The following is a 24,555-nucleotide window of genomic DNA, read 5'->3' as shown; positions in this document are numbered from 1 at the left end:
AAGTCTATTTCTACGGAACAATAGTAGACCCCAACGAGATTATCACGGTAATTCCCTCTCATGGCTTTTTCTCACACATGTTGGCCCAATTGTAAATATGAAAATGTGAATACTCATTGTAGTGGAGCACACAAAAACTTAGGTTTATCTTATTGTTTATTTCCGTCATTGTCATCGGGAGGTGGGGTATTTGAGTATTTTGCTTGTTTGGTATAAAAACTAAACCTTAAACGAACTTCTCTAAAGCACAGTTGTTCACTTGAGAAGTTTGTTCAAGTTATATACTCAATATAACTCTCAATGTAACAGTTATTACAATAGTCACAGATGTAACTTGAAATGAGATCTAGATCAAATAGTAATGAAATAAACTAATAGTTAAACTAAATGTAACTCACAACAATATAAAAATATGTCTGTACTCTTTCATGTCTCTAGGTCATCTGCCATTCTTAACAACAGCATTACGACACATCATCTCATATTTCATCATTCTACAGCTCACAGCCACCAACCAATCAGCTAGCTTCTCATTATCGTCACCTAGGAAACACATACACAATTATAACAGGTACCATTTTTCAATAGTATAAAATCAGAATCTTTCCATGTCTTTATTGATTTTAAGAAAGCTTTCGATCGAGTATGGCACGGGGCACTCTGGGCGACAATGGAAAAGTACAACATAAACAAAAACATAACTAAAGTTATCCAGAACCTCTAAAGTATGCCACCAGTGCGGTGTACTTCAACAGTAATATTGGGGACTGGTTCAGAACCCCAGTTGGAGTAAGACAAGGCTGACTACTTTCATCAACTCTTTTCAATATATTCCTTGAAAGGATAATGGAAGATGCTCTCGAGGGCTATGACGGTACTGTAAGTATTGGAGGAAGAAGAATTACTAACTTGCGCTTCGCAGATGACATTGATGGCCTAGAAGAGACAGAAGAAGAAGAACTAGCTGACCTGGTGCTACGCATCGAGAAGACTTCCACAGAATATGGCATGCAAATAAATGCCGAAAGAAATCCAAATTATGACTAATAGCCAACAGGGCTTTAAAAGAGGCATCAGCATTGGAGGTTAGAAGCTGACTAGCGTTAGCAGCTTCAAATACCTCGGAGCTATTGTCTCAGATGAGGGAACGAAACCCGAACTACTGGCCCGAATCGCACAGCCCACAGGGCTTAGCTCTCGGCACCAAAATCAGACTGATGAGGCGCTCCTTGGTCATGACCATATTTTTATATGCTTGCGAGTCTTGGATGCTGACTGCAGAGCTAGAGAGGAGGATCCTAGCAATGGAATTGAGATGCTACAGAAGGATCCTAGGTGTCACATTTAAAGACCGCAACGCAAACCAAGAGGAGACAGTGACCCCATGATGACCTGCTAACTATCGTAAAAAAAACGCAAGCTAAAAATGTATGGCCATATCACATGGTCTTCGGGGCTCGCTAAGACCTTCCTGCAGGGAACAGTACCAGGAAAAAGAAAAAGAGACAGACAGAGAATGCAATGGGAGGGCAACATAAAAGAATGGCATGCCTTTGAATGAGGTTCTAACTAAGGCTAAGGACAGAGAGGAATGGAGAAGGACAGTCGAAGAATCTTGCTTGGTGCCCCAACGGTCTAACAGACTAAGGGATAGGTAAAGGTAAAGGTAAAAAATCAGTCATGTGACTGAGAAACAATGACATTGATGGTTCGATAATATAGGCTGATGTTTAAATGTGTCTGCATTTTGAGTTTTCTACTCACAGTGGTTACTTTAACTTACGTGTCCATCAAAGCGCAGTTTGGCGTTCCGGTATATCCATTACAATGTTTGCCTTAACTTATCTTATCTTATATAATATAACAAAAAATTTTAAGATAGAGCGATAATTACATTTAGCCTATCGTGGAATTACCGTTAGAATAGTGTCTTTCCCTTGAATGGCTGCTTTGTCGACTGGTTTATACCCTGACACAGCACCAATGTTGCAAGTTTTCCAACCGAATCGTAAAAAAAAAAAAAAGATAGGCCTACTAATGACTTAACTTCACCAACAAGCTTGACAAAAATACAGACAACATGAAAGTCTGAGAACAGTGGATGATGCAAACGAGGAGCACATTGAAGAAGTTGACAATTACTGACTGAAAGTAATTCATCGCATAGTGATTGTTAAGTTTTGACTAGGCCTACTTTTCATTTAGTGGTCATTGCAAAGAGTTTAGGCAACACAAGTAACAACGACAATGTCTTAGCAGTACATAAATTCTTAAGAAAACAAAAACACAAGCCCTCGACCCACAGATTCAAAACTGTTGGGCAATGCAATTTTAGTAAAACACCTAATGGAGATCCAATCTGCGCCATTTTTCCTCAGTCATGGTTTACACGTGGAACTATACTCAAAGAAAACTAAAAGTTGATAAAATTAACATTGTTTTCTGAAATTGTTTTGTGAGCTCCGATGAAGCAATACCCAAAAGAGATTGCAATCAGAGAGTAGGTTTTCATATTTGTGAGAACCAGAAGTCTGCAGGATTAGCTGAACAAATACTCTTAAGTAATAAAATATCACCATCTTTCTTAAAATTACTTACGATGCCAAGGCAATGATGGTTTTTCAATATGAGCGGACAGTACAATAGCCTTCTGGTAGTGTTCCAACAAAAGCAGCCCCTTGTGCATTATGTTCACTGTGCTAAACAGTAGGCCTACTTAAACTTGGTCTTAAATGATTCTGTAAGCTGTTCTCGTGAACTTGCATTGAAATGTTTTTAGTACATGTTACGATACACACAAACTACTGGATTTCTTTTTCACACAAAATATTAGTCAATTGGGGGGGGGGGGGGGGGGTAGGGGCCCATCAACATATTCTTGAGCCTGGGCCCACGGTACCTTGCAGCGCCACTGAGTAGGATATCTAATTAACGACATGTCCATTCATGGTTAAGTGCTAGCCTTTTCCTTTACTACTAACCGCTATTTTGCAGGGCCGGCCTTAGGCCACTGCAACCTATGCGACCGTAGTGGGCCCCGCACTTTTATAGGACCCGCTTTAATTTTAGGTGTATACATTATTAAATTAAACCATTTTATAACTTATAACAGATTTCCCGCGGCCTCCTGTTGATTTAACAGGATGTTCTGGAAATCTCCTGAAATTGCAAAATATACGTAAAGGTCCTGGAAATATCCGGAAATATTAAAATCTTTTGAAAACTCATACAAATCTCCTGAAATATATAGACGAAAATTGTCATTTATTTTCCCCTGTTAAATTACTTAAGATAACTCCCTTCGTCCGAGTTGCGAAAATAAAAGAGTGATCTTTCCATTGTGTCCAAAGTCTTGAGCGTGTTCTGTCGCCTCGATAGTTACTACAGAGTAGATTACTCCCCCCTCCCCTTTTTTAACGTAAGGTAGAAATAAAACAAAAAAAGTGATATTGCAACGGTCCTGCCCTGATATTTTGTGACACGTGTTCTCCCCCCCCCCCCCCTTGTTTTCTCGTGGACTATCCGCAGAGTGATCTTTCCTTTACTTCTTGCTACTCGACAAAACTCTTGAGGGAAGAAGAGAATTATATACATAGATATAGGCTACATGTAATTATTACGTTGCCTAGACTAACATTGGCCATTGCCTCTAGTCAAAAACTTACATATCTTGTTTAATTGTCAACTTATAAAATTAATTCATGTTTCTTAACAAGTGAACAAAAGTAATATGACTTGTTATCGAATATCTTATCTTATCTTCTTATCTTATTTAATACAGACGTTACTTCAAAAAAGAAGATGATTACGTCCTACGCGTCATGCCTTCAGTCATGCATATTAACCAATGACTTAAATTCTGCCAAGTCACTGGTTTTCCTGGCTAGCTCAGGCATGAATATGAAATTTAAAAAGTATGCAGTATTTTTCGTGGCTACGCAGCCCCAGCTCAGACCTACACATTTTGCCTCACCCAGCGCAGATACAATCAATTTCCGCTGGTAGTCGATTTAAATTTCCTTTTCGCCCTCTATGTCTATGCAAATTCTGCCATTAGCTTTCCTCTGAGCTATATGGTAGTGTCAATATAAGTTTCGCCTACTAAATTGTTTTGTTTTAGGCTGCATGTTTCGGATATTCCTTAGATTTGAAGAGTATAATTAGGCCTACATCCTAGGCCAAACATCCCACAGTGCGGTGGGGAATTGCGATTGGAGGGCTTGAACCGGGAACACAAAGACGACAGTCCAGAAAACATACCACAAGACCACAAGGAAGATCCAAAGATAGAATCTAGATCTTCTCTCCTTAGGGTCTCAGACTGAAGTCTTGTAATATTTTTCATAGCCTTTAGAAATAATTTAATTTTCCCTACCACAACTTTTTGAAGCAATGTCTGTACTATATAAGATAAGAAGATAAGGGTATCTACAACAACACCTTCAATCCAGTAAAGCCATAGATTAAGCCTATCTTCATTCTTTATATTTCGGTCTTACCGACTAAATCTAGATTTAGGGCTACTATTAGATCGAGCCGCTTGAGTATAATAGGTCTCTCAATACCTAGATTTAGAGATGTAATGATGGATTTAGTCTAGTTCATAGAATTAAAAATAAACTTTTCTCATTTTTAGTTGTATGAATGGGAGACAACTTTGTCAACACTAAGAAGATTTCCGTATTCGATGTGTTTACTTTAGTTTCCTATCGCTATTTTTTTACTCGCGTAGTGTGATGGTTTAATAATTGACATCAAAGCATGATTTATGATATAGATCTAGTTTCTAATGTAGATCTAATACATATTCAAATTGGATTTGAATTTAGACTCATAGATCTAGTTTACCTATAGACCTAGAATCTTGTAGTTACTAGTAGTAAATCATCTACTCAGTAATTAAAAAAATAATTATAATTTTGTTTGAAAATAAGTTTAGTTTAGTAATAGTTAATAATAATAATAGATCTAGTCTAATACTAATACTATAGTCATAGTAATAGTAAATAGATGATCATAATTTCGGACATAATTATCATAATATAAAATAGATTTGTCTATTGATTTAGACTGTCTAGTCAGTGACTCTCTCGAGTAGATCTATAGTCACAATTTCATTGAATTTCAAGAATTTGTGTAACTGTAAAGTCAAAAAGTGTATTGTTACTTTTTTTTAGGCTCATTACACACTGCCACATTAAAATTATAAGTTAAATAAGGTTTCATTTTAAATTAAGTTAACTTATAAAGTTAAAGCTTCTAGATGAGATCAACTACAAATTACTTTTTGAAACAAATAGATCTAGATCTAACTAAGTTAGTAACTTGTATACAATTAATTAAGTAAGGACTATTCTATGGCGGAAGCTATTGAAGAGCCAGGATATTGTAATTCATTTTCTTTTCATATATATAATATAAATTTATTATAATAAATATATATATATATAATTAAATCTAGATCTATACTTTGCATAGTCCATTAGTAATTTATATTAACAATAAACATTTTCCTCTAGAGTCTCAATTATTAAATTTTAGAATTAAAATTGACCCTTGATAAGTTGATGGTCCGACACTTTTTACATACTCATTAATATGATGCTGTGCTGACACTGTGACAATGCATGCTTCAGCTGCCAAAGCATGTTTTGAAATTCAAGTCTCTCATCTTTTTATGTGACTCTTGCTGTGTTAAATGGTGATACGTTTTTAACTCTTTCTCTCCATAATTAATTACCACATTCTGATGGAATCCACGTTTGTATCGTCAGTTAGGAGAGAAAGAGTTGTTAATTGTCTTTTCTGTGATTATTATATATGACAGTTTACCTGCCATATTTGTAGCATTGATTGTAAATTTTTTTTATGCCTTGTATGGTGGTGAGCAAAGTAGCCAAATGTAGCATAAAACATTATATCTTATCTGATCTTATAAAAAACAGACATTACTTACTTCAAAAAAGAAGATGATTATGTCCTGAGCGTGCTCCTAGGTCAATTTAGTCATGCTTGTTAACCAGTGACTTAATTCTGCCAAGTCATTGGTTTTCCTGTCTGGCTCAGGCTACCCATTCTATGCTCAAATCTGACAAAAACCCAGTTATATGACCGTTGAACACTATTGAACCTCGAGTCCCCTTCATAGGTAGCCAAGCCAAGTTCAATCATACTTATCCTCTTGACCAAACTTCCCACTACAGCCCATGGAGGGCCCTGGACTGCTTTAGCACATCTTTCCATTCTAATCTATCCTGGGCTTTAGGTCTTAGCTGTTGGATTTCGCCTAACTAAAATCATATGTTTTAATTTTTTGGATCACTAAATTTTTCATCTATTGTTTATTTTATATCCTTGAAAGTCTAAGTGAATATTTTAATACATCATAAATAAATTTGGGATTCTCTTGTCATATGTGGTTGAATTCTTTGGAAGTACATCTAAATGTTGGTAATCTGACAACCCCTGTTACCTAACCATTGGACACTATCAATAGTCAACCGCATTTCACATATATGTAATAATATTAAATTCGAAATTAATTAACTTTTTTTGCCTCTAATATCTTTTTTTTTTTTTAAAGTTGCTGATGAAACAACCAAGGAAGGATATGTTCGCTTAAAGATCAAAATTAATGGCTTGAAAGTAAAATCAGCTGGCCTCAGTATAACCAACAAGATTAGAGGTATTCACAGTCACCCTGAAGGAAAGAATGCAATTATTGAGAAACCTGAATTTAACAATAGGTATTTTAGTCACATATACATAATTACTGTAATAGTTTCTTTGTGTATTTAGAAGGCCTACCCAAGCTACAAGCGAAACGAAAGTATTCATAGTTATCCTTGTTTCATATTTTTTTAAAATATAATTTCTGCAGTAAAAATAATATATACTATTGATTCTGTTTTCTAGAGGATTTGTTCTACATGTGAAAGGAGGTATAGATACTGAAATGAAAGGAGCACATTATGGTTTGGTGATAAAGCAATTACCCTTTGACATAGAGCCTGCTGATTGTTATTTAAAGGTTGGTGTGATCACATTTACATGAGAATGTTGTACTAATTTTTGTTCTTAATTTTTTTTTATATTTTGTTTCAACAAATTAAGTTTTTGGTTTATAATAATTGTTACGGTCGTAGTGCAGCACTGTGTGAATGACAAATGGTGCGATATTGGGTATTGATTGGAAGGGATGTTAAAAAAGAGGAAGCCAGGAAATGTAGACATGAAGAGAGTTGAAAATATTATGTTTACATAATTTGTAATAATATTAAAGTATTTCTAAATTAGAACCTGAGAGTTTCTGCTTATTTTTAAAGAGTCGTGTCATAACAAGAACCAAGATTTATTAAAATATAAATAATCATGGTCACATGACATATAAAAAATTTGTACTTCATTTTCGACCATCAACTTTAAAAAAACTCAAACAGCTGCCATTAATTAACTATGCTTTATTAAAACAAAAATTATGCATAGCAACTATTCTATGGCATTCTTCAGTCACAAAATGACTATGGATCATCTCAAATAAGATGAATGCCTGGGCATTTACTATAGTTGGAATGATATTGCCCACACATCAGTTACCCACTTTTCATGCAGTTGATCTATCCAGAGGACTGGCCACTATGTATATAGTGGGATGCAGTTATCTTCTTTTTTGAAGTAACGTCTGTATTTCATAAGATACATAAGATAGTTTGGGATCAGCAGATTCTGCCAATACTAGCTAGCATTCATACTGTTTGCTTCACTCTCTTACATCAACACTGCACCATTGAATGAAGGGAACATACATCAAAGTATGTCACTAGAAGGTGAAACTCTTAATCTTACATCATATCTTAGTAATTGACAACACTGCTTGCTATCGAGTAGGGCATAAAATTAAATACAATTAGTTTCCTTGAATGGAAATTACTAAACTCTATACTATGAGTATTGTAGCTTATTAATATTAAAATTATAATATTTAAAAAAGAATAAAGGTAAAAACATCATTGTGCAATAACTATTCATTTGCTAGCTTTTTTAAGATATACTTATTTTGTAATTTAATAGAAAAGGGATTCTTCCTCTGTTAAAGTCTTGGATATTTTGTATAGTGGTCAAAAATATAATAACTTCCCCAATCTGTTAAGGTTGATCATTTTAATTTGCCTGATGATCATGACAGAATTTACAAGAAAATGCCCCCCCCACACACACACACACAAAAAAGGTGACCTCAATACTATTTTTTTTTGCTTTTCTAGGTGTAATTACATAAAAAAAAAACTGATTGGTTATTAAGTCTTACAAATGTATATTTAAATGAAATATCATTTTTAATGGGAAATAAAAGTCTCTTATTTTTCTTTTTACAGGGTGAGGATGGCTGGCTTTTTTTGTTTCTCAAGAAAAAGGAAGTCTATCAATCATGGGAAAAATATATCAGGGATGGCAACTTAGAGACTGCAGTGGATTAGCTGTATAAAAGACAAGTTAATTCACCTTTGTTATTATTTTAACACACATTTTGTCATGTCTGACTTTATTTTGTGACGACTTTGATAGATTTGAAATTGTAGATTTTTCCATTACTGAATTTTTGAATCAACTGAGAATATAATAATAAAAAATATCAGTTTAATTGAGCATTCAAACAATTTGAGGTTTTTAAGAATAGAAAATGATAGGGTTTGTTTTTTTTCATGCAGATTTTTTGTCTAAGTTTAGACCTATAGTCCATATATAAGTTGATATGTTATAATGTTCTTGTTTCTCTAAACAGGCTGTCCATATGTGGACCTATGAATTTATATTTTTAAATGAAATAATTTTTTTGATCATTAAATTGTTAATTTTATACATTTGATATATTTTACAGACAAATGAATTCAAATACACAATATTTATTATTAATATACATTTTTTTTTTATTTGTTAAGTTCTTGTAAAATATGCAGTTACATTTCTTAGTTTCTCTCCTTTTGTGCCAGTTTCATTAAATGTTACTGTAGTGTCTTCCCAGTATTTTAAAGTATTTTTTAAAGAATCAAAAGATGGCAGGTTAGCTTCAGTATTTCAGCATTATTTTGATCAATTTCTAACAGATGAATCATTGTTAAAAATACTTCAAATATTATACAGTTGTAAAGCACATGTATGACGTGATGGTTGGCAGTTTATTGAAATGTTTCAATGTCTCAAATAATCATACAGTAATGATAATTGGATGGGATTTAGGGGGGAAGCTGATGAGGTAAAGCTCATTGGTTTCTATGGTCTACTGTTAATAAGGATGTCATGTGGCCAGCACAATGATCAACTGCCTATATATATCCTCAACGTTAGTCAGGTACCCGCTAGAGTTGGGTTAACTCAGAAGCCACCTGAAAAATCCTGAATAAAATTCTAGTCTTCATTTGGATTCGAAGATAAGACCCTTTGGTTCAAAATGCAGGTGCTTTACCATTTGGCCATCATGCTTATTTTAAAATAGATGAACCTAGTATCTTTTAAAATGATTTAATATTAACCACATGTGATTGAATTTTTTATACTACCCTTTTTGGGGTAGCCCATAGTTCTGGCATGTTAAGAGCAAAAGCTGTAATTGAAATTAATCAGCAACTGCCCTGGAGGTTACAGGATTGTCTATTCTATCAAATCTGTAGGCCCTTAACTGGGGGAATCTAAGAAGGTTGGACCCATTCAACCTTTCGGATTAAACCCAATCACTTTTTAGAATGCTTATATTAACTCACTCTGTCTGGTAAAAAGTTGTTTACCTCTCTGACACCCAATCTGGAATCAAGCTGAAAATGTGCAGTTATTTCTTTTACATGACAGCACAGGAATCAATTAAAGAAATTAACCAATAAGGTAATAAGCTATTGGTAATTGATTAGTTTGGTATTTCGAACAAGGGAATGAAATTATACTTGACTGCAGCAGTGATATAAGCTGAATTGGTACACTTTATAGGTCATCGTCTGAGTCTTGATGAACTCAAACATGAAATAGGACGAGATTCTAAAAACAACAGATAACTATACAATCTTCTATGCTCATGAGAGCTTCACTAGCAGAATGGTTACAATGTCGGCTTGAGGAGGTTTGAACCATGAGTTTAATCACATGACTGATCCAAACTAATTGATAATAATAGAAAAAGAAGGCTTGTCTTCGAGTCCAAAGATTAATATGGAGTGTAGTAGTGCAGTATTTCCTGTAGTTATACAGCCGTAGAAACTAATTGATGCAACTATGCTTAATGTAAGCTTTGTATTTTATAAAAATTATTTTATTTTCTTGTCATATAGATCTAGTTGCCATTATTGTGATCTTCACTGGGTGGATGGTTTTATAGTTTTAGCTTATATATGTTGTCTACATTTATACGTTTTTTCTTTTGTTTTTAATGTTAATGAGATTTTATTGTGATCCTTATATTGGAGTTAGGGAAGTCTTTCTTTTTGTTATTCTTGTATTATCTTTAAAAAAAAATAGTGACTTAACTTTTCTAATTTACTGAGACTTTAAACAATGTGCCATATGTTTATTGAGTAAATTATGCTTTAGAAATTTTATGTTTTTTATATACCTGCGTATATCTGGATGTATTTTTATTACAAAGCTTATAAAAATTTACTCTGTCTGCCTTGTACAAACTTTGTACACATTTCTCTCATTCCCATTCTCAGATCAAGTTGAAACTTTGTACACATTTCTCTCATTCCCATTCTCAGATCAAGTTGAAACTTTGCACAATTATTCATTGTCCCTAGCAACACATCATCCAACAACAAAATGAACCAATTAATTAGTGGTAATTAATTAATTTTTTTTTTCTATAGAAAAGGTGAAATAAATCTTTCAGTATTAAGATATGTGGTTGTAAATGTGCAGTTTTTTTTCTTTTTTAAGCTTTGTTGTTTTTGTTTTTTTGGAGTACTTTTACTTGTTATAGTAATGCAGACATGAAGTTATGAAATTTTGTTTTGTAACTTCTTAACAGTTATATTTTATTTTGGAAAAAATTCCAATTTATTGAAAATATACAAATTCTTACATTCATTTTTTAAAGGGTTTTAATAACAAAAATTTCTTAAGTTTTCATCATTTGATATCTCATGCTTCAAAAAAAATATTTAATTTTGAGACAATGGAGAAGTTTAAATTCATGACTGCTTTAGTGTTGTTTTATATCCATATCATTTTTAGTTGAATGTCCTAGAAAAAAAAACTGTGCAATGTTGCTGATGATTATTAATGATGTCATTCAGATGTCAGATCAATTTCTGCTTTTAATGTTAGATGATATAACAGCAGGTCTATGCAATTGTTTTTTGTTTAGTTTTCTTACTCTCCCGGTAATTAAAAACTAAGTGGCTTTGATTATAAAATGTGATCTCAATTTTCTTGATTGGACCTAAATAATTTCAATTTTATAATTTGTTGTTGTTTTTTTGTTGTTGTTTTTTTTTGCTGATCTTGTTTGTAGACCTGTCTGATAATTTCTTAGATTTTATTTTAAAGATGGTTAAAAAATAAAGATAATTGTTTAGAGAAGTTTTGATAGTGATCTTAAATTCATTTTTTTAGACTGATTATTTCTAAACAATAAGTATATAGTTGACCAAGCCTACATTATTCTGAACCCTTCAGACTACTATTGTTTCATTAATTTATAAAAAAAAGTGGCTAAGTTGGTAAAATTTAATACAATATTTCCACATACTGTCTCTAAAACTTTTATTAAATATATATTTGTTTGTAGCAATGTTGATAGATAAGATTGTCTGACACTTTTGTCAACGATAAAAAGACATTTGAGAAAAGTGTAATTTTAAAAAAATCATCATCTAAATGGCAAGCATGGTCGAGAGGCAAGTGCGCTTGAGCTTGGCTTGTCTTGGCTACCTAGAAGGGGGCTCGAGGTTCGACACCCGAGTTGCGTTTACTGAGCGCCTAAAGCACGGAAAACCAACTCCTAGATACCCCCTCCCCCCCACTGGTCCACAAATGAAATTGGACCACCAAAGCGCTCTGAGCATGCTATAAGCATGAAAGTAGCGCTATATAAAAGCTATAATAATAATAATAATAATGGTTATAAATAATGAAATTTTATTTCTTTAATTTTGTCAAATTTTTTTTTAAAAAAAAGCAAATGCTGTACATTCTTTTACACACTAATAAAATAAAAAATAAATAAATAAATGAGTTCAAATATTTACACCACAGTACAAAATGCTACAATATAGCCTAAATGCTCAGCATTGAACATAAATAGAACAGCGACATAGCCTCAGTAGGTAATGGCTATCATAATTAAAGTTATTGCAAGTACTTATTCTGTTTCACTTGCATAAGACATGACTTAGTGAATAATGCTAATTATATTACTCTATACAGCTGCAGATAGGCAGCAGAAATCTAAAATGAAAGTATGTCTGGCTTAGCTTTCTTCAAAAAAGATTTGTATATTTTGTAGTTAAAACAAATCTCATGATTTTATATTTCTATTAACTTACAATATTAGTGAAACCTTTTTATAGGTTAATTTAAAATTCTAGAAGTTTAGTTTACTTTTCATAACCTATATGATAGCAAGGTTAATATAAATATTAATTTTTTTTTTCAAAATTAAATGCTGAACTAAAAAATAAACTGGTAAACAATTTAGCACACTGCATACATATTTTAAAGACCAGCTGGAATAATTGTATACAAATGTTAATGTCCAATTTGTTCATTCCTAGTACATTCATTGACATAATCGTGTTTCTGTCAAGTTCACGCTCTGCTCAACTCCAAACTTACACTTGCAGACACCTTTCACTAAGAATGTTGGTCTCCCTTCATTGTCCTTGGAGAATCCACTCTTAGGGTTGAAAATACGGGCCACTTTATCCACCACAGTTCCAATGAGTTCTTTGGTTTTCTTGTGTTCATAGGATACTGAAATCTAAGATGAAAAAATGGAACAGTTAAAATTGTGTACTAGTAAAGGATACTATTAAAAGTAGTATTCGTTCCTTTGAATCTAAAAGTCTAAAAAAAAAAAAAAAGTGAAACATCCACTCTTTTCATTGGCCATCATTGATGCAATTTAAGGTAATATTTAATTAATTAGTTCAAGGACACGAGTACAGTCTTACAACTCTTGTACAAAATTCCAACCAGAACTTGAACCTGAAAGCTAATTAGCTAGATTAACATTTTAACGCACATCAAGGAAAGATGTAAGTATGAACAAGGGACTCTAGATATACTCCACCAATATTATGTTTACAAATAACAATATAGGACAAATTATCATACTGCCCATCAAATGTAATATAAGGGAGGTAATCCATGATCTTTTTTTTTACCAATTAGGAGTGAGTTTCAAAATATTATTTTACTTACTCGAATATAATGTGTTGGGAGAGGGTTGAGTTAAAAAAAAATTATTGCAATTGAGAAATTCTAAAGATCACAAGTGAAGTCTGAGTTAGCAAAAAAAAATAAAAAATTAGTAGAAACACTTTTTGTATTTTTTTCCTTAATATACACAGGACTACAAAAATATGTGGAAGACATATGAAACACTCCATGCTAATTATCAATGATGACAATCAGCCTTTTTTTTTTCTCTGATAAAATTAACTAATGGTTTTATGCTTGGAATATATGTCGTTCATTTGTTTACCTTCCCCTCAAATGTCGTAAGGATCTCAAAATCTCCTCTAAAGTCATCCTCTTTAAAAACCAATTCTGCTGTGGTTTGATATCCACTTGGGACAACAATCTCACTGTCCACTCCCCAGGCTAGTTCTTGCTCAGACGTAGAACTGTAACCTGCACGATACATGTGAGAAAAAAAAATTTAGCATCTTAATCATAATTATTAAATGGCACTGTGATAAAATAAAACATACTTCCTATTAATCCAAATTGTTATAATAGGACTTCATCTCAAACTCCACATATAACTAGCTAAGATTCATGATATCATATTATATCTTAGAAAGCTCCAGTTTGTAAAAAAATACACACAAAAAAAGTTACTCTATATTATTAGCAGGGCCAGCCATAGATAATTGGAGGCCCTAGGCGAAGTGAGTTTGTTGGTCCCTAATGAAAAAAATAAAAAATAGCGAAAAACATAAAATTAGCCAACGCAATTTATTAAGAACCTAGTGTCCTCCAACAATAACTTTAGGAACAAGTTTCGCCATTTCTTCTCTTTAAAATATTGTTTAGAGTCTTGTGGAAGGCCTACACCAATCGGAGGCCCTTGGCGGCTGCCTATAGTTTGCCTATTCCTAAGGTCATGCAACCCCCCATGTAATCAGTCTGTTTAATTTACATCTCTTCATATTTCAAATGCTTTATAAACACAAGTTGCAATTTAAGGCCCACATATTTTGTAGAAGCAATAAAAAAAAAAGTGGTTAAATCCCTTCTGGAAGGTTCAAGAAGGTCTGATTCTTGAATATGTTCTTGCAAACACTTTACATTGTTACATTTTTATAAATAAATAATTGTATTTTTATTATTTCAAGCGTAAATGGAACTTATAGTGTGCATCCCAATGGGAAGACAACTCTCACCCTTTTGTTTGCTGATCTCTGACATGAAACCGGCATTTGCCTCTACGATGGGATTTGGGGGCGCCAGCTTCATCTGGATCTGGACTCCGTAGGTATACGACTTGACAAAACTAATCTCACAAGTTGACCTCGTCCTGCGCTCTGTCTTCAGAGTGTACGTCTGTTGATTGGGTGTGTTGTTGGTGAATTTGGCACAGAACAGGACATGCGCAGTAGGCTTTGGAGGAACTTCTGGCAAAGTATACTTGGTCTCACCTGGGACATGAACCAACACCTATGTAAGACATTAGTATGGCAAATAGTTGTAGATTTATTATCAGTAGCAGCGTATGTGTGTGTGTGTGTGTGTGTGTGTGTGTGTGTTTGTACTAAGGTTTTAAATTGTGGGCTACCAAATCAAAACAAAAATTATAATAAGGAAAATGAGAATAGTTCTGCACTGCACTGCCGCCACTGCCATTACTCATGAAATTAAATCATATGCTGCTTGATGCAAGAATTCACTCAGAAATATGCAAACCAGGCTGAATCATGCGTCAAATGAAATCGGTTTTTCAAGAACTCAACAACTATGTTTACTTATGAAAGAGAAGAAGCTTTCAGGACAGGATATCTTATCTCAAAACTTACATTCAGACATTTCTTCAAAAAAAGAAAATAATTACGTCGTACGCGAATCGATGTTGTATTCTAGTCGTGCATGTTAATTAGAGACATAAACTTTAAAAAGTTATTGGTTTTCCTGGCTGATACAGGCAACCCGTTCCACGCTTTAATGGAATTGAGCAAAGAGGAACACTTGTGTGTAATCGCCCTAATATATAAAATCATCTAGAAAAAGAAATTTGCTTTTATCTTTGTGCCTTTCTGAGTATTTCAATTAGTTGTGTATTTGTATCTGTAAGTTATGGTTCAGTGTTTTATGTAGGCCTATCATTGCTACTTTACTTTTTAGTCGTCTGCCTAGGGGTGTTTCTAAGTGATTTCTTTAATGGTGTTACTCTAGTCATTTGTTAAAATCTAATGGTACTATTTGGCATCTATATGTTGTCATGAGCTGAGAGGGTCCTAAACAAAGGACGACTCTTCCAAATTTGGTCTAACCCAGTGTTTCCCAAACTTTTTCCTTAACGGAACACTTTGCACATTTTAAATATTTAGCGGAACACTGATTATTTTTTTAGAGGTGTTAATTCACGTGGTGGACTTTTTTTTATTTTCCTTATGATAATTAAAACAAAAAACGCACAAAGGAACTAATAAGAAACAGTCATCTAAAAAACCCAAACAAACGAGGGAAAATAATCTATTAGTTTGATCTTTTTAAAAAAACTAATTAAAATAAACCCATTAATATGGATGCATTTTTACGATATTAAGGCTTAGATGTTTAATTTTTAAATAAAATGGTTTACTATCAGAAGACGAAAAGCAGAACTTATAATTTTGTTAAGTTCCCCGATGGTATATATACTTTAAGGAATTAAAGAAAAGTAAAGCACAATTCCAAATGCAACAGAAAATCAAATATCTAATTTCTTAATTTGATACTTGTAACAAAAAAAGCACCCCTCCCTTTTATTTTCCATTAAATCACTTCCCATCGTGCACTCAGTTACCATATATCACGTGCATCCGGTCCCAACAGATGATTGGATTGGCTAGGTCTGCATGTTTCTTTTGATCGCTATCCAGAAAGTCTTCTGCGTACTCTTTCACGATCTGCTCAAGGTCAACCAGGTCGATCGGCATTTTTTTTTGTTGGTACTTTTTGTGTGGATTTTTGTTCAAAATATCACAATCTGAAAAAAAAATATTTAAAAAATTTCTACGGAGTTTGCAAAAAAATTAACAATTTAATCAAGTAGCAACATACTCATAAAGAACATGCAGGGCTCACCTTAGGGCTATTAGACCGATTGCCCTAATTTCCTTTAATCCATGATCATATCACTATCTCAGTCATTATTCTTGTCACAGGCTTTTAAAGATGGACTTAAAGGGTTAACATATTTAGTGTATCGTATGATTTAACTTTAATTAACCCATTGACGCCTATGGGCATATTGCGTTTGAGTTGCTTCCTATGCATTGTGTATAATACATGTTGATATAATGATCTAATTAATTTTGATTACAGCAGCATTCTTCAAATTGGTCCTACAATTTGTAAAGCCGGCCCTGAGAACATGTATGAATGGTGCATTCTTATGCCTCTAAAGTTCACCTATGGGACAGATGATGTAAAGGTCATTTGTTTCTGAGGGTGTCATATGGCCAGCACAACGACCAACCGTCTTTACTTTCCCTAACTAATGTCAGGTAACCATTAGAGCTGGGTGGACTCAGAGGCTCCCAAAGATCACAAGTCTTCACCAGGATTCGACCCCGGGACCCCCATTTTGGGAAGCCAAGCCCTTAAAAAAGCTCAAGACCAAGAAACCGATACATATGTTTATTTTATTTTGCATGTTCTAGAAATCTAGATCTTTGTAGTTAATAAATGTTAGTTTATGCCATTTTGTAAACAATGTTCAGAAAATGGTATAAAAACTTTTACAAATTTTACATATTATAAATGAGAATTTAGTTTATAATTCTTAAAAAGTGTATTTTCTTAGTGTTTCACCATTCTTAGAACCAAAAAAATAAGATTTATCCCTCCGCCCCATTTTCCTCTTTTTCTCTCCCGATAGTTTTAGACACTTTATTTTTTTACTGTTCAGTTCCCCATTCAGACATTAAGATCTAGATTTGGGGTGACGATGTAAAGGTCATATATTTCTGTGGCCTACGGTTAACGAGGATGTAATGTGGCCAGCACAACGACCAACCGCCTTTACTTTTCCGTAAACTAATGTCAGGTACCTACTAAGAGCTGGATGAGCTCAGAGGCGTACCAAAGATCCCGAAATTAAAAATCTCTTCAACAGGATTCGAACCCGGTACCCCCGATTCGGAAGCCAAGCGCTTTTACCACTCAGCCACCGTGCTTTAAAAGTATTTATGTATCATCTTGTTTGTTACAAAAGGTAACACTAAGTCTGTTGAATGAAACAAATCCTTACAGATAGCCCGATATGATTTTCGCATCTTACACAAGTTCGATACGATCAGGAAGCAAGCTGACGAGTACAGATCTATCCGCTCTCACGGAATGATTAAATCTACCTGAAATGCTAACGGTTAGTAGATGCCCTTAGGCTGAGTGGCAGCATGGGTTGGAGCCTTACATTTCGTAGCAGGTAAAATAAACAAAGCCTGTGTCCGCTTCAATTTGTTGCAAGTATACGGAGAATGAAACAATGAAGGGCTAGGTGCTTCCTAATGCGTTTGTAAAAGACTAGAGTAACACCTTTAGTAAAATCACTTAATTTAGAAAGCCTTCGGAAGAGAAGACTTAAAAGTAAAGTAACAATTATACATAAAACACTGAACCATAATCTTCAAATACAAAAACAGAATCTTATAAAAATTCTCAGACAAAAAAGATAAAGGCACATTCCTCGTTCCCAAGTGCTATTAGAGCATGGAATAAGTTGCCTGAGCCAGCCAGGAAAACGATTGACTTGTCAGAATTTAAGTCATTGAATAACATGCATGACTAGATGCATGACGCTTAGGACGTAATCTTTTTTGAAGTAACGTCTCTATTTTAATAAGATAAGATCAGAGTGTGTTTTTTGTTTTTTTAATGTTTAGACCTATATGACTAGTGTTGATGGTCTATTTTGTTGATGAGTATATATATGTTAATGGTGCATGCGAGTCCATATGACACAACAACAGAATGAATCAAGAATATACTTAATAACGCAGGCTGGTAACTTCAACAATTTAATAAACAATAAAAAGGGCACAGTCCTCTGTCGTTGCTAGCCTAGCGTCGTCCTCTAAGGCGTCTTGTCCGTTATTCTTCTTGTTCATCATCCTACTCTGTTCTTACTCGTCACATTACTTAGGAAAAACCCGATTCACATCAACTTCTACGCATCTTGTGTCATTACACTAGTCACAGTTGTACACCATTCTGAACTCACTACGCTGCAATCACTATAACGGCAGTCAGTATTTCTTTCCTTTGAGATCAAGATTTCTTTGTGTTCGCCACTGGGTGACGCAGGTTTTGTACGTCATCCGGTGTGTTTTGTGTAATCCAGGAACTTTGTTAGTAAACAGTCGGAACTACTTTCACCCCTAACACATAGCTCCGATTAATAATCATTGCCCTAACGGACAACACCAGAGTTTATTTGACTTGTAGGATCCACAGATAATATGATATAATGTAAAGCCTACACCCACTTTTAATATCAAATAGAAATTACAGTATGTCCTACCTTGTACGACTAATATAAGGAATATTATAATTCAATACTAATAAATTGAAATAACGAATTGACTTCTTCGAAAATCAGTAATCCACTTAAAATATTAGTAATAAATAGACTTTCTCAAAATATAAAAATCAAGACTACCTTCTAATGTCAATATCAGCTTCATCTGAGCTCTAAACTAATGATGTCCCTTCATTTATTTCATTTGAATATAGTTCACAAATGTAAATATTAGGTCCCGAAAATGTATTTTATGATCCCAACATGTCAAGGTTAATAGACTGTAGTTGAACTACTAACTATCAAACAGAATTATATTCGTAAGCTATATCCACAATGTTACATTTAAAAAAAAATAAAAAGGAACAGAATTGTAAAAAGAGGAACAGTTTAGATCAATTTAAATGCTATTGTCCCCTTCAACCTTTCCCAACTATTTTCAAGCCATTTTTTCTTCGCTCTTATCATACAGTTTCTCTAATAAAATTTGAATGTTTACAAAACGTGTAGAGTGAACTGCTCATATCAAGGTCAAGGTTCAGATCGTGTTATTCATATTGGCTAATGTAATGGCTCAAGCTGCTTCGAGTCTGTGTGCACGGGGTGAGCAAACACATTGATGTCCGTGTAATGGTCTATCGATCTGACGAAACACACCCACATTTCACACACAATCACACACACACATACACACACGCGGTCTTGGTCTCATGCTTCAGATACCTTACGGCCACCACAGGTAATCGTCTCTCTTAATGACTGGATGTTGCCCAATGGTTCTCGTGTGTTTATAACCGACATATATATATATATATATATATATATATATATATATATATATATATAGGCCTATAACCCCTTTCAGCCTACTGTATTTATTCAATTCATTGTCACTCTACACATTAGCTTCATTTAAAAGAAGCTTAAACATAATTTGGTTTAAATTGTATTCAGAACAGTGGCGTAGTTAGGGTGGGGGGAGGAAGGTTCGAATTTGAAAATCCCCCCGGGACCCCACTTCAGATGTCCCCCAAATGAGTGTCCGAAATTAGTTTTACATTAAATATTACGCCATTATCTCTTGTCATGATACCGAATGTCGAAATGCAGGAGCCCATACAAAAAACAAGCCTACCGAGACCCCAAATCCCTACCTACGCCACTGATTCGGAATGGTTTCCATGTTACAGCAATATGGTTAACCTGAACACTGGAAGTCCAAGAATTTCAACAGAAATTTGTCACAAAGTTTGAAGGACTGTTGGCCAGCGTTGGCCAGATTTGCAAAGAGAGATTGGAAAGGAGAAAGGGGGGGGGGGCAGGACTAATGCTAAATGTTGACAAAGTAAACAATAAACAAAGACTTTTTTTTCTTTCTTTGTACATTTCTAGCTACATTCAAAAGACTAGTCATTGGCGGTACCAGGCGTTGGGCTCTAGTAAATAAGGACACGGAGCGAAGGTATCGTTTAAGAAGGGAACAAATGCATACTTTTTGTTTCAACAGGAACGAACATTTGTTATGAGAAGCTTTTTCTCTAAAGCGTGTTAAAGAAGGATGCAAGAGGCTGCAGCCCTCCCCCACCGCCCACATCTTTTTTTTTCGCGCCATCTCAAACTGAACCTAAAAACTGTGGCTATGTCAAATAATTTGTTTTTAATCTGCCCCCTCCCCCCTTTCACGAACAAACAGCACACACAAACATTTAGGGGGGTCACCAGCTTGAACCTCGCTTTGCTTTCTTTCTATCACGCAGTCGAGGTTTAGTGCTAGATAAGGGACATGACGAGAAAAAGAGGGAAAAGAGACTGATAACTCTTCTTCGCAGGAGCACAAAATATGTCTCTTTTGTCTGCATACATCATCACATTTGACTATAACGTCACTCGTAAATATTTACCATACTATTTTCTTTTCAGTCTTTCGTCTGATTTAAGCAAATAATTCTCAGATATTTCTTCACAATCTAAAACTGGGATGTTCTAAACAAATCTTAACAAAGTAAAAGTCGTCCCAAGCACCAATGGCATCAGGAAAGAAAGACTTAATAACGTTTTTCCACCTTTAAACATCCTGACTAAATTTAAGATAAACAGCGATTGCTGTGGTAGGACGCCCCTATGTAATGTAATGTTTTCCTTTCAAACCTTGCGATCTATAGGGCAGATGATGTAAAGGTCATCTGTTGCTGTGGCCAACAGTTAACAAGGGTGTCGCGTGGCCAATACAATGAGAAACCGCCTTTACTTTCCTCAGCTAATCTTATCTTATATAATACAGACGTTACTTCAAAAAAAAGAAGATGATTACGTCCTAAGCGTCATGCATTCCGTCGTGCATATTAACAAATGACTTAAACTGCCAAGTCACTGGTTTTCCTGGCTAGCTCAGGCAACCCATTCCATGCTCTAATAACACTAGGGAAGAAGGAGTATTTGTACAAATTTGTCCTAGCATATGGGACGAGGAATGTGCCTTTATCTTCGTGTCTTTCTGAGTATTTAATTAAATTTTGTTTTTGTATTTGAAGATTATGGTTCAGTGTATCATGTATAATTGCTACTTTACTTTTGAGTCTTCTGTCTTAATGTCAGATTCTTCTTCTTCTTCTAGCCAGCTTTATTGCTGCTGAGCTGTGAGCTCTTTTGCAGACTGTGCCAAGGAAAAAAAGTGTGCTGTTTTCTTCAGTTGTTCAGCACTGCCGTACAGGGTGTTGGTTATGTTGGGCTGTAGTGGAAGAAGGGTCTGCCTAAGGTGGATTAGGGAGGGGCATTCAAAGAGGATATGGTTTACGGTTTCAAAGGGGTGGGCGCAATGTCTGCAAAGGGGTAGTTGTGTGGAGTTTATTTTGTTCAGGTGGTAATTTAATAGTGGTGTGTGTCCTATTCTTAGTTGGAAGATTGTAGATTGTTCTTTGCGGGGGAGGAAGTTAATACTGTCCAGTTTGTTAGGGGTAGTCATTTCTCTGTACATGGCTCTGCCTGTGTTTCCTGATGCCCATTGGTTGAGCCACTCCTCTTTGTGATTGTTGACTAACATTGACCTTAGGGTAATGTCAGATACCCATACGAGCTGGGTGGACTCAGAGGCGACCAATGATTCTGAAATTAAAAATCTCAGTCTTCATCAGGATTCGAACACAGGACCCCGGTTCGGAAGCCAAGCGCTTAACCGCTCAGCCACCGCGCCTCTGGGACGCCACTGCTACACATTAATTTCAAGAAAGTTTATTTCTGAATTAGTAAAGAAAGCATAAGCAATCTTTTGAACATTACTTGTTGTCTCTTGAACTAATTCGAACTAACGTTGAGATATCTTAGATATATATTTATTGTAGGCCACTAGGGCCCTATTTCATTGAACTTTTATAAATAGTAGCCCTTATACGTTAACAATATTAAATACAGGGCCATAAGATATCCAAGGCTTCTTTTGAAAAATCCTACTCTAATTTTTGGCCCTATCCTACAGTGTTGACATATAGTTTTCACTTTCTTGGTAGCAATTCTCTAGATTCATTTTTTATGTATTTTTCTTGAAGCAATTGGAGAAGATCGTCTCTCGAGACAACGCCACATAGACGTAATTCTATGTACCTGTGTATATTACAGTTTCAGACCCATTTATTTGAATTACACAAGAAATGATGATGTCATTGAACAGGTGATACGTCATCTTCACTCTTTTAGACTCGTAAGCGTTTCTTGAAGCTATTGTCATCGTTTCATTCACCAGTAATTCAATCCAAACACACGGCATACTATTTTGTACCAATAGTCGTGAGTCATCTGTTGATGGGAAGTTAGGCTTAAGCCTATCGATTCCTGTTTTTTTTTCTCCTGTTAGTACAACCAACAACGCTAGCGCTCCTCTCTCCCCCTCCTCTCTATTTCAGTTTTTTTTTAATCAGTGTAGAAACACTGTTTTGTTGGGGTTTTTTTTTAGTACCAAAGCGAAATATAAAAAAAGGAAGAAAAGTGAAAACATTTTTTTACTGAAAGATACTTCTTAGAATGTATGTTTTTATTTCTCTCTTCGAGTTCTTTAATGTCTATTTCTGTATCTTTAATGAATGTTTATTGTTTTTTTTTTTATATTATTACTAAAATATTGGGGGTTTTCGTTTAGTTGAGGTAAAACAAAAAGTTATAATTAATTATTTAGAGTGCACTTAATTTTATGTCGATAACTATTCTCCCTATTAACCTTGATGCCAGACAAGTACAGACAGTTATGAAATCGCCCGAAAATTCAAAATGGTGGTGATAGATCTCAATTATAAATGCTAAAGACTCATATTAGAATTAGAGCATGTACTAATTTACCAGGAAATCTATGTACTAGTTAACACATTCATCTCTGAGGTACCTTGATTTGTTTTTAGGCGCATAGGAAAATTAAGAATTAAGTTTAGTGACTAGATATCGTAGACTAATTTGTTGTCAATGTACACCTTTGCATATCTACCGCTAACTCAATAATTTTTTTTCCAAATAACTATTTAGCTTTAAAAAAAAAAAATGCAATTTTAAGGTAAATATATTTTGAATAAAACTCTCTACTTACCAACAAAGTTTTGTTATTTTCAATAATAGCTTCCATGTAGATAGGCTCACTATTAAGAAACAAATGTTTTATCACTAGATTAAATCAAACTTGGCTCACGGGGGAAACGGTCTCTACTAGACATGAAGTGCTCCCACTATTGTGAATCCTGGACTTTCATTGGTCCGATGAAGTGACGTCACGCCCATGTTTCATTATCAGAAACGAAACTGTTTTACCGGCGCAGCTGCGACAGTCTGCCTCTCTTATTGGCAAACCGTTTATTAGAGGGCATTTACTTTTTGTATTTGCTTGGTAGAAATCGAAGCAAAAAGTAAACAAAGTCTTTCACAAAGATCAATGAATTAATTGAAGATGCTAGTTTTTAACAAAGTTCATTTAATTTCCTTAGGGTTCCATTATGCCAGCGTGCTTAACTGACGCAATAACAGGTAAAGTCACTAGGTGTATGCATATTTTAAAATAAGAAAAATATATTTTAAAAAGTCCTTTAAAAAAAAAAAACTTATCTAAAAGGAAGAACTCCGCATATACAACTAAATCACTCAAGAATGTAGAAGTTATTTCCTTTTTATATATGAAACAAAATCATTATTTGACTAATTGGTAAATTTTTCCACTTAATCCGAGAATGGGTGTGGTAGATGTAAAGTGTACAATACTTTAAGGGGACAAAACTGACATATTAATCATCCATATATGGGAATACTGAAGGATTAATTTCCCTCGTTGGTATCAAATTAATGGTTGGCCTTCTTCAGTCGTAGAGTGACTATGGTTCATCTCAAACACTTTTTCATGTGGCTGTGGAGCGCTATTTTGTAGAGACATTCCCTCCACAAATAACGCAGATTAAGGTGGCTTTCGCTTTGGAAATTTTTTTGCTTGGTACGCTTTTCTTCCAGAGCTGAGGCCCATGTTTTTTCACTGTCCATAGCTTTCTTGTTCACTGACTCTCTCCATCTAGTGCGGTCTAGGGCTATGTCTTCCCAAAAACCAATATTTAATTTACTAATTGGATCTTTTTTATATTAATTCATGTATTGTCTACGCTAAT

General features: G+C 34.5%; 2 protein-coding genes across 5 annotated transcripts; one reads left to right on the top strand and one right to left on the bottom strand.

Annotated features, from left to right (window-relative positions):
* The first annotated feature begins 4,663 nt into the window (after positions 1–4,663).
* On the top strand, positions 4,664–11,570 carry LOC106068318 (uncharacterized). 3 transcript variants are annotated; one of them, XM_056029115.1, is made up of 5 exons: positions 4,664–4,895; positions 5,178–5,388; positions 6,584–6,746; positions 6,916–7,030; positions 8,376–11,570. In XM_056029115.1, exons 2-5 carry the CDS (start codon positions 5,358–5,360, stop codon positions 8,475–8,477), a joined length of 411 nt encoding a protein of 136 aa, XP_055885090.1. In that variant the 5' UTR covers positions 4,664–4,895; positions 5,178–5,357; the 3' UTR covers positions 8,478–11,570. The 3 variants fall into 3 exon arrangements, with proteins under 3 accessions (XP_055885090.1, XP_055885089.1, XP_055885091.1); XM_056029114.1 differs by having other exon boundaries at positions 5,070–5,388; XM_056029116.1 differs by having other exon boundaries at positions 4,677–4,791.
* Positions 10,291–23,652, bottom strand: LOC106071988 (uncharacterized). Of its 2 annotated transcripts, XM_056029107.1 has the most exons (5): positions 23,499–23,652; positions 16,214–16,396; positions 14,595–14,849; positions 13,691–13,839; positions 10,291–12,964 (listed from the first exon to the last, which is right to left on the bottom strand). In XM_056029107.1, the coding sequence occupies exons 2-5, from the start codon at positions 16,344–16,346 to the stop codon at positions 12,764–12,766; spliced, it is 738 nt and encodes a 245-aa protein (XP_055885082.1). In that variant the 5' UTR covers positions 16,347–16,396; positions 23,499–23,652; the 3' UTR covers positions 10,291–12,763. The 2 variants fall into 2 exon arrangements, with proteins under 2 accessions (XP_055885082.1, XP_055885083.1); XM_056029108.1 differs by lacking the exon at positions 23,499–23,652 and having other exon boundaries at positions 14,595–14,868; positions 16,214–16,352.
* Positions 23,653–24,555: the final 903 nt, after the last annotated feature.

Source organism: Biomphalaria glabrata, chromosome 5, assembly GCF_947242115.1.
Source record: "Biomphalaria glabrata chromosome 5, xgBioGlab47.1, whole genome shotgun sequence".
NCBI lineage: Eukaryota > Metazoa > Mollusca > Gastropoda > Planorbidae > Biomphalaria > Biomphalaria glabrata.
Note: the sequence above shows the minus strand (reverse complement) of the source record. Positions and strands in the feature narration are given on the sequence as shown.